General features: G+C 38.4%; 1 protein-coding gene across 1 annotated transcript; it reads left to right on the forward strand.

Moving 5' to 3' along the window:
* Positions 1 to 444: 444 nt before the first annotated feature.
* FAM221A (family with sequence similarity 221, member A) lies at positions 445 to 6162 on the forward strand (the record flags this gene model as incomplete). Its single annotated transcript, XM_009877383.1, has 6 exons — positions 445 to 618; positions 1100 to 1290; positions 3267 to 3473; positions 4319 to 4429; positions 5111 to 5199; positions 6094 to 6162. Coding segments are annotated over 6 exons (841 nt in total), but the record flags the coding sequence as incomplete, so codon positions are not given.
* Between the last annotated feature and the right edge of the window lie 3712 nt (positions 6163 to 9874).

Here is a 9874-nt window from a genome sequence, read left to right on the forward strand (position 1 = left end):
GTTACCTGCTTGCAGTTGAATAATCTTACTCAGACTATACTAAGGCTAGATAACCTGACCCAAGCCTGCAGTACACTTTGGTGTAGATGGGTGAAGTGACTTCATTCAAGAAGTCTGAGGCAGGGCTGGCAAGTTACACAACCCTTGGTGCCCTCTGCTTTTTCTGCCACCTTGAAAAGGAGCTTGGTAGTCTGCTTTATTAATTTTTTCCTTCTCTCTTACAGTGCTGATTTTCAGTCTGTCAGAGCACTTTTTTTTTAAAGATGGTTACTCACAAAATTCCTCTGAAGGTCAGCTACAGTTCTGTTAAATGGATATCATGAGAACAGTATTATGTAGGGGTTTTTTTGCATTTACAGTGAAAATGTTGTTCTATATTTTCTGAAAAAAATACCCTGAGAAATCTACTTTTATTGTATTTTTTCTTTAATGACATGTTTACAGAATTGTAGGTGATGATGATGGAGGGAAACTCTTCACGCCTGAGGAATATGAAGAGTACAAAAGAAGAGTGTTCCCAATTCGATTACAGAACAGGTTGTTTGTGAGCTGGAGATCACCAACTGGCATGGACTGTAAGCTTGTGGGACCAGAGACGCTGTGCTTTTGTACTCACCGGTACGTATCTTTTCTGGTTTTTTTGCACTGTTGTGTTTTTTAAAATCAGGAAAATACAAAATGTTTCCCCATACATTACAGTACAGTATAAGCAAGTTAATTTAAGGTCTAAGGGTTGAGAAAATCAGGTTTTAAATAACTTTGTAAATCAAGAACTGTCAAGAACTGTTCCTAAATCTAAATCTCAATACATTTTTCTAAGACCAAAATGATTTTGTAGTCTTCAATAAATAAAGCTTTAAGGCACTGTAGATCAGATTGATTTGGATATTTCTGTCCAAATGAAACATAAGGATCTGTGATACTTGTGTAGTGAACGGATTTCAAAGCACCTGATACTATGCATTAAATTGAAAATTAACAACAGTAATTGGTATAATTAAAGATACCTCGGAACAGAACTTGTAATTATAAGCCTTTCAGTTAGTTTTCTGGTAAATGCTAAGGAAGTTATAGAAGCTTTTTTATTTCCCCGTTTTAGGTATAAACAACACAAAACGGACTACGAAGTGATTCCCGAAGCCCGTCCTATTCCGGTGCCCTGCAGAGTGAGCTATTGTCTGTGCCAGTCCTACCACTACGTCCCCCTGAACGGCACACAGCCCGTCCGCTGCAGGTGCAAACACTTCGCTGATCAGCACAGCGCAGCACTTGGATTTTCCTGTAACTCTTGTGAGTTGCCGACGGGCTTGCAGCTTTCTTTGCTGGGAAATTTGAGAGTCCTGTGAAGGAGCCTGAGTTTCTGAATGATTCGGTGAGGTACACGTGGTGACGGCCACCTCAAGTTAGACACGTAGGAAGGCACCCCGTTTGCACTTCCACTGCTGCGTGCACGTGACTTTCCTACATGATCTTGGTAGCTTGAGAGAGAGAAGTGTAGGTCTTGGTTCCCCTGTCGCCTGGTTGAATATAACATTATTGTCTTTTTATATCTTTTCTCAACTCAGTAGGAAGTAGTGCTCTGTTCCCAAACAGCGCTATTGTTAGCGCTCTAACAAAGCGGTTCCCGAGCACGCAGATTAGGGGTCCAGACATACAAATGGGAATGGAGTTCTAAGCAAAAGGTTTGAGAAGGCAGTAAGAAGAAACTTTTTGCTTCAGTTGTGTGAGGTTATTGTAATGAAACAGCACTAATCATTACCACTGAAAATAAATAATGCATAAAAATGTTTTAGTTTGAAGCTGCAAATGTAAGCTGAAGATTTTTTTTGCTGCAGCCCTGTACTGTTAGTAAAATTCCTTCATAAAGTCTGTCCAGTATGTACAGGTGGAATCACAAACAGCTTTTGTGGGATGAGCATCATATTCCACGGAATAAAAATTAAAATATTTATATGACAGCCTTTCAGGAATTTGCTCTATGTAATGTGAAAGTCTTAAATGTGCAGCTGGATGATACAGACTGAATCCTCAAAGCAGAGTGTTTTTAATAATCATTTATATTATGCACTTTTTCAAGTGTTTCTCAAAAATACCTGACACTTCTGAGGGCTTCACAGATTACACAGAGAAATGCCAAGACTTGCTTCTGTTTTAAACTTGTGCTGTTTCAATGTACTGGTATTAGTCTAGCCTAGTGGTGTATAAATCTAATGTGACAGATAAATTATAATTGCAAAAAATACTGCTGTTGCACTACATATATTGTATATACTGGATTCTGTATCCAAATGCAGAGTAAGAGCTCTATTACTAAAGAGTCCCCAAAATGGTACGAAAAGTCTCTAATATTTTCAAGAATATGATCCTTGAACACCTTACACGAGAATTAAGAAAAATCTTTCCTGGTGCTCTGAAAAATGATCTGTAGCTGGGAGTTGGAAGCGGGGTAATTTGTATAATGAAACATTTGCAAAATCGGTTCCTCAGGTTCTGTTTCCTCAATTTCTTGTTCACATCGTTTCTCCGGCAGAGCTCTGAAGACAGTCTTAGCTGTAGCCAGGGCAGATGTATCACTTGACTCTGTGGTTCTGAATGCTATATGCCATTTGTATAACTAGTTCAGTTACACCTCGTGGCTATGTAAGCTTAAAAAACCCCTGAAGGTCAGTCTAATGGTACTTTTACATAGGACCCATTTTGCTGTCACCACAGCCTCTCTTTACTATTGAGATAATTTTGTGAATTATAAAAAATGTTTAAATTGAGATTTGTGTCAAACTGTGATTTGAAGTCTCCTGGTCATGCAGCATTGACACATGCTGTACACCTTTGCAGGTAACACTGCCAAAATGCTGGCAGGTCGTCTTCATTTACCCAGTGCCGGAATTTTTATAATTTTTATTGTTTTGGTCAGGGAAGGGATAGAGAAGGGTATTACTAGGGGTAATGGACACAGAAAATCCAGTTAGGTATTAGGAAAGAAATGTCTGCTCTAAGGGAAGACCAGTGTTGGTCCTGGCTGCTCAGAGAGGTGGAATCTCCGTGCTTGAGGCTGCTCAAAACTTGATGGAACGAGACCTTGGGACTGGATGACTCCTATGATCATCCTTTCTCTTGTTTTTTACAGCATTTTTGTATACTTCTGCAATGAAGAAGCTCTAATTTTCAACAAGATTCGGTTTAGGGAAACACAGTTTTGTCTGCAATGAAATACAAATTCCATTATCATCTCACTCATTGCACTTAATCGATTATTTGTCAATTAGGTTCCAAGTGTTCAGGCTTTTGTAGCTGCTTTACGTGTGCCTGTGGCCAGCCAACATATGCTCATGAAACCGTCGTGGAAACTAAAGGAGAGCGTTTAGCCCAGGGCAAGCCCGTGGGGCAGGATGTGCCTTACGCTGCCATGGGAGGACTGACGGGTTTTAGTTCCCTAGCAGAAGGCTACATGAGACTCGATGACAGTGGAATAGGTAAGTCCAGCTGAGCCGGCATGAAATTTTAATTCTTCCAATCAAGTCGTTTCAAAACGTCGCAGTTCAACAGAAGATTTTCAAAGTTCAAAGCCAAACTGGATCAATAGGAAAAGGGCTTAAGACTTTTTTTTTTTCTGAGCAGTCCTTAGGTATAAAGAGACCACTGTGACCATCTTGTCCAACTTCCTGTAGTGAACTGATTAAAACCCCTCTTTATCAGCAATTTGGGCATTCAGCCCAGTAGCTTCTGGCTGAAACCGAGCACATCTTTGAGAAAGAACTCTCTTTTTCTCTCTTGCTTTTCTCCTCTTTTTCTTTTAATACTGCCATGTTATGTCAATCCTTTAGCCTAATACTGCCCAGGCATTTTCTGGTTATATGTTTAAAGCAGGTTTTTTTTTTCCAAACTCCGAAGTTAATAGCTGCTAAGTTTTTTGCAGCACTTGATTTTTGACAGGCATGTTAGTTGGCCTTGATACCTCTGCTGCTCTGTGATTTTTGTGTCATTTAATAATGAACAGAGTAAAGGACACATTTTATCCTGAAATACTGTTTTATTTATTATTGCCATCTACTCATTATTATTTCTTTTTAAATTCTGATCTGATTTCCTGGATTTGGCTGAAGTTTAGAAACTACAGCATAGCTGTAGTAATTAAAGAAGCAAAGCTTTTATTTTTTTTAAAACCATCCTCTGCAATGCTTTTGTCAATTCGAGTTTATGGGTTCTGCACTGACTGTTGTAGTTAGGAATTTCTAGCCTTGTTATGACCACATCATGTATGTTCTTAAAATATCTTGTAAAGATAATTTTTGTTTTCATTCAACTTATTTTCTGACAGGGGCTCCTTCTGCTGAACTTTTAGAATCCCCTGCCACCAGCATGGATCATCCATTTCTAAAAGCATTTCAGGGACCTTCTAGTTCTGCTCAACCCATCTCACAGATAGCAGGTGCTATATTAGTAGGATAATACTGTTTTACAAGAAGTATTTAATGTAAAATTAATTGGCTTTACTTATGAGTTAAAAGATGCTTAGGGCTAAAATCAGAGCTAAAAATTAAAATGAATATTGAAGCCCTGTTACGTGAAAAGCTAGTGCAACATACACGTATTTGCAGTGCTTGGAATAACTGTTTTGTTACTGCTAGTTATTTTTGCTCATGATGTGCTTTTTAATTTTTTTTTCTACCATTTGGTATCTTCTCCATTAATGGTGTCACTTATTCATTGGATCAGTTTTTTAAATTTTTAATTTTTACTAGAAGCTTGTAATATCTAAATGGATCATACATACGCAGCACGATCTTGTGAAACTGCCTTCTGCCAGGAAGTCTTTTCTGCATGGAATTATGGATTGGTTATACTTATTTTATATCCCTTATTTAGTAAGAATTTAGCAATTAATATAATGGTTGAACTCCTCTAAGACTATTTATAATAGATGCTAGCCTAGACTAAAGAGATTACTCTTTGGTCCTAAGTGCTGGGGTTTATTACTTGCCTGTAAAGGTAAGATTATTTTAAATGTGTTTTGCCAAATGTAAAACTAACTAATGGAATAGCAAGTATCATTAATGAAAAAGGGTTTTTGGTGTTTTCTTCTTGTTTTGGTTTATTTTGTTTTTCTCAGGCGGTTCTAGTGCCACCAGGCAAGTTTCTCATAGAAAGCATTCTGAAGAGGATGACATGGCTTACTTTGAAAAACGTTATCAAGAACGGGCAAGTTGCTACATTTACTGTTTAATTCAAATATGTCACAAGAGGATATCTAAAAAAGATACATGTATGATTTGAGAGGCATATAAGTGCAGTATGTAATTTGTTCTCTTCCTGAGAAAACAGTAGCTTCTAAAATAAAGTTTTAAACAGAATTATGAACTTTTGCACGATTTCAGAGGTCAGGCATGCCTGGGATGGTAAATGCCTTAAATGGGCAGATTTTTCTTGAGGTAGAACAAAACATTTTACTATGTGACAAAAAAACCCCAACAAAGCAGATTCACATTACATTTCCTGTGCTTCTAAGAGCAACAGATAAATTTGTTTGCATTAATAGTCTTACTACAAAATGGCAGAGTTAAAGGTCTGTGTGTTGGTAAATCAACCATGCTGTAGAGCCGACTGTTTAAAAAAATGTCTTCGGAGAGGAAAATGTGGCCTTGTGTGTCAGTGAGATGACGCTGAGATGGAGGTTTAACATCTACCTCAGCAAAAAACCTCCTCTGTAGTTTTGTGCATGCTAGTTCATCCAACTGTGCCTGTTACAGATCTGTCATAAAATTTCTTTACCTGTTGTTGATATAAAGATAAACCCATGAACATCTGTGAGGCACGTGGGCCTTGAGGGATACATAAATACTTAGATTGCTGTTAACAGAGAGAAAGGCGGCTCTAGTTTGGGAAGGGGAGGAGCTGCAGAACTGTGGAAGTGCTCCTTGGTCTTAAAATGTAAAAGTAAGCAACGGTAAGTTGGGTTAATAATGATCTGTAGCTCTCTGCCCTGCATGTATTGCTCTGGTAGATTTGTGACTGGATGTAGAGATTTAATATTGCCCTGCGAGCCGACTTGCAAATTAATGCTTGTCCCGCTGTTGGTGTCTTTCTTTGCTACAGCTGAAAAAGGAGAAGGCTGCTAAACGGAAAGAGAAGAGCCCAGTGCCATCAAAGAAACCAGAAGATTAATAAATATTTATTATATGGCATAATGTTAATGGACATATTGAGTATTTTTCACTGTGCTTACCTGCGTACTTGTATTTCTTCATTTCTATATTCTGCTGGTTTGGTCTATTGCTGAAATTAGTTTCTGATTATCTTGTAATAAAATTAGTACTTTAATCAATGCGTTTCTAATCTCTAAAATTGTTACATAGATATTCCTTTGAGAATGGAAAATCATATTTAGAGATTTACAGAACTAAGAAAATAGCCATGTATTTAAATATTACATTGTAGTAGGGCAAAGAAAATATGTCTTATTCTTAGACTTTTATGATGCACTTTTATTTGTAGAGTCCTTAGAACTCATCTGGTTCACGGATTTTTACTTGGTGGAATTTATTCTTTTAAAACTGACATTTTAATCTTTCCTTTAAATATTTCTTTCTGTCTGTCTTTCTGTTGGTTTCATGGCCTTTACATAAAATTCAAATGTATCCTTCTTCTCTCACACTTCTCTAGGCTCTGTTCATGCCAACGTATAAATATTTTTTTACATGTGAAGTTCTGTATGTGTGTAAAGCCATTTCCACGCTACTTATTCGCTTGTATGCTTTATCCCAGATTTCTCTAGCGGTACGATTCTTCCAATTCTGTTTGCCTGATGCTGTCCATAACAATGACTCTGTTACACTACACTTCTGAAAACATTAAGTGGAAATGGAGATGCTATTTATTGCATGTAAACAAATAATTATATGGCATTTGATATAAACTTACTTGCCCAACAAATACTCTTTCATCATGTCAAATCCAACACAGTCCCTCAAGAAGGGAGATGTGCTTTTTTATTCTTTGTCCATATTCACAGCTGTGGCAGCATATGTTGTGTTAAAGGTAGCGGACAGGAAAATTTACAATTTGGCGACTTCGTGTGGTGGTTTAAATCTGTGAAGGGGCACAGCACAAACTTGGTACAGACTAACTGGCAGAGGCTGCAGTTTAAGAGGCAAAAGTAGACCCTAAGCTAGCTTTGTTAGTCTCCTTTGAAAACAGAGAGGCCTAAATACTTGAGGATGTCTCTTGAAGACTTTTCAGCTGGTATGTGCGTACTGAGGCGAGATAAGCGAGAGTTGGGAGGCGCTTACAAAGCTCTGATCCCCATCAGAGAGAACAGCTCCGTGTGCCTCCTGCCTTTATGTGCCAGGTGGGCAAAGAGGTGGGGGCGAGGGCGCCTGGTGCCGAGCAAGTTGCTGTTTTGTCCAGACACCAGCGGTGGGAGGGCAGTTCCTGGGAGCGCATGCCGGTTGTACAGGGACTGAGGGAATCTCAGTTGCCTAAATTCAAAGATTAAAAAAGGTCATTTGCCTTAACTCTGACCCATGTTCCCATTACCACAGATGCCAACTGGAGATGTTAATCTATTACTTTAAGGTAACTGCATAATATATGGAAGAATCTAATGAATGTTTGAAAGTACTTTTAGCTTTAAATTCTGCGCTGTTACATACTGCTTTAACTTAAAAATACTAATATGAGCTCCCTCTTCTGGTCCTAATAAGCAATCATTTCTACAGATCCTCTACTTAGTCTTACAAGTAATAGAGATTTCACAATAGAATTAAAAACCCACGAATGTAAATAATAAAAAATAGTAAACAAAAATATAGAAAAAAAAGTTTTTATTTCAGTCTTCAGAGATATTATTACAGTGTCAATCGTGGAAGTTAATTTTATTTGGTGTTTCTTTTTATACTGTTAATTTTTTACTTTTAGGAAATAATTGTCCTTTTAATGATATTTTGAGCTAAAACTACTTGTCAGTTTTAAATGTTTGCAAAATTCAGTCTTACTCAACAGTACTTTGATCATCACGAACTGGTTTCATCAAAGTCAAAAAAATTCTATTCTGTGCTTAAACTTATGTAACATTTCCACTTAAAGGATAAAAAAGAGTTATTACATATATTTAATGATTTTTTCTTTAGTTGGAAAACAGACGCGATCATAAAAATATCAACTGCATTAAGTATTGCTGAGGAGTTCTGACAATTTTTTCACACACGTTGAGAACGTCCAAGTAAAAGAAATTCACTTTCCTTACTAGAAGGCATGCTTTTAACCTCTTGGTATTCATGTAGTATTTTTTTTGTAGAATTTGAATACATTTATTTATACCTGGAAAAGAAGGTACACTATATCTCATAATACTGCTGGCAGTATATCTCATAATGTTGCTGTCATGTCATGTCTTAAGTGAATAATGTCATGTCTTAAGTGAAATTTGCACTTAACTGGAATTACTTATTTGTATCCTAAAAAAAAAAAAATCATCGTTTTGTAGGATCAAAATTGCAATCTCCAATTCTATGGAAAAATCTCTTTATGCTTCTATTAAAAGCTAAAAGCAAAGACCAAATGCTAGTGTGTTTGCCATGAACAGTGGTCATCAAATAAAGAGCTCAGTTTAACGTGTATTTACTGATGGTTTGTTTTCCTGAGAGCAGTCGTGAACTTTGAGCACATTAGCATGGGACAGATAAGTTATCGGTTCATCTTTATGATTTATTTGTGGGTGTAGATCGGTTGTTCAGCCAGATGCATTAACTATTTCTGACTAATCTAAGGAATCTGGCACAAGGGAGATGGTTCGTTGCCGTACACTGGTGTGCTCCAAGGTACTAAGGCATAATTGTGTGGGTCTTGGGCAATTCTCAAGCACTTCTCATTTTTCAAATAGCTGGCTTTCAAATCAATATTTTGCCTTTATTGTAACGCTCCTAGAGCGTAGAACAGTGGGTTCTTTCCACTAGTTTTAATTGTCTTATGAAAAGGCTTAGCTGTACCTTGGCTATTTACGATAGTGGAGACCAGTCAGTGATCCCCAGCGGAGGCCACGGAGCTCCTTCCCTTTCTGTGCTTCTCCAATACTAAATATAAAACGTGCCTGTCTGTCTCGGGTTGGGGAGGCAGGGGAATGTGTTGTGTGAAATCACAGCCAGTAACGGCATCCGAGCAGAAACGCTTTGTCGGGTTGTCAAGTCTTTACAGCACATTGTGCATATTAAGCGCTTTGCAGGTCTCCCGTCACTACATCCCTGCAGTCTCTGCCAGTTTTGCAGTAGCCGTGCAGCCTAAGGAAAGAGACAACTTTTGTGCATAGTATTTTTTTCTTAGCAAAAATATAATTGAAAACAACAACAAAGGTTTTCCTATTGGGAAGACCTTGCACAGGTGTACCCGTTTGGGTTTTTTTTGGTAACTACCTTTGCCTACTCTTGCTTTGGAGCCCTCAGCATTTGTCTTCAGTAGAGCAAACTGTTATTTGCTTTATTAACACTGTTTTTAGAGTAGATCATTATTTGCTTTACACTGGTTTTAGCACTAATTTTACATCGCCATTAGCTGTGGATGGGCCCTGGCCAGGCACTGAGCCCCTGTGCGCCTTCGCTTACCTTCTAGACTCAACCCTAACACGTCGCCTGTGCCTGGCTGGTGGCTTCATCCATTTTCCTCCTCTAATTACCAGGCAGGAAAATTGCAAATACACCGTACACGAAATCAAAAGACAGGCACTGAGACGCGCAAGGGGAATCCGATCAGGATGTCCCAGGGTAGAGCTGTGCCACCCTTTCCCATGGTGAAGGGTGCGGATTTGCAGGCAGAGCCGGGCGCTCACAGAGGACACCCCCGGGCGCCGAGCTGGGTCACTGCGCCGAAGACAGCGGCCTGCGGG

This window comes from Apaloderma vittatum, unplaced genomic scaffold (assembly GCF_000703405.1).
Source record: "Apaloderma vittatum isolate BGI_N311 unplaced genomic scaffold, ASM70340v1 scaffold34709, whole genome shotgun sequence".
Lineage (NCBI taxonomy): Eukaryota > Metazoa > Chordata > Aves > Trogoniformes > Trogonidae > Apaloderma > Apaloderma vittatum.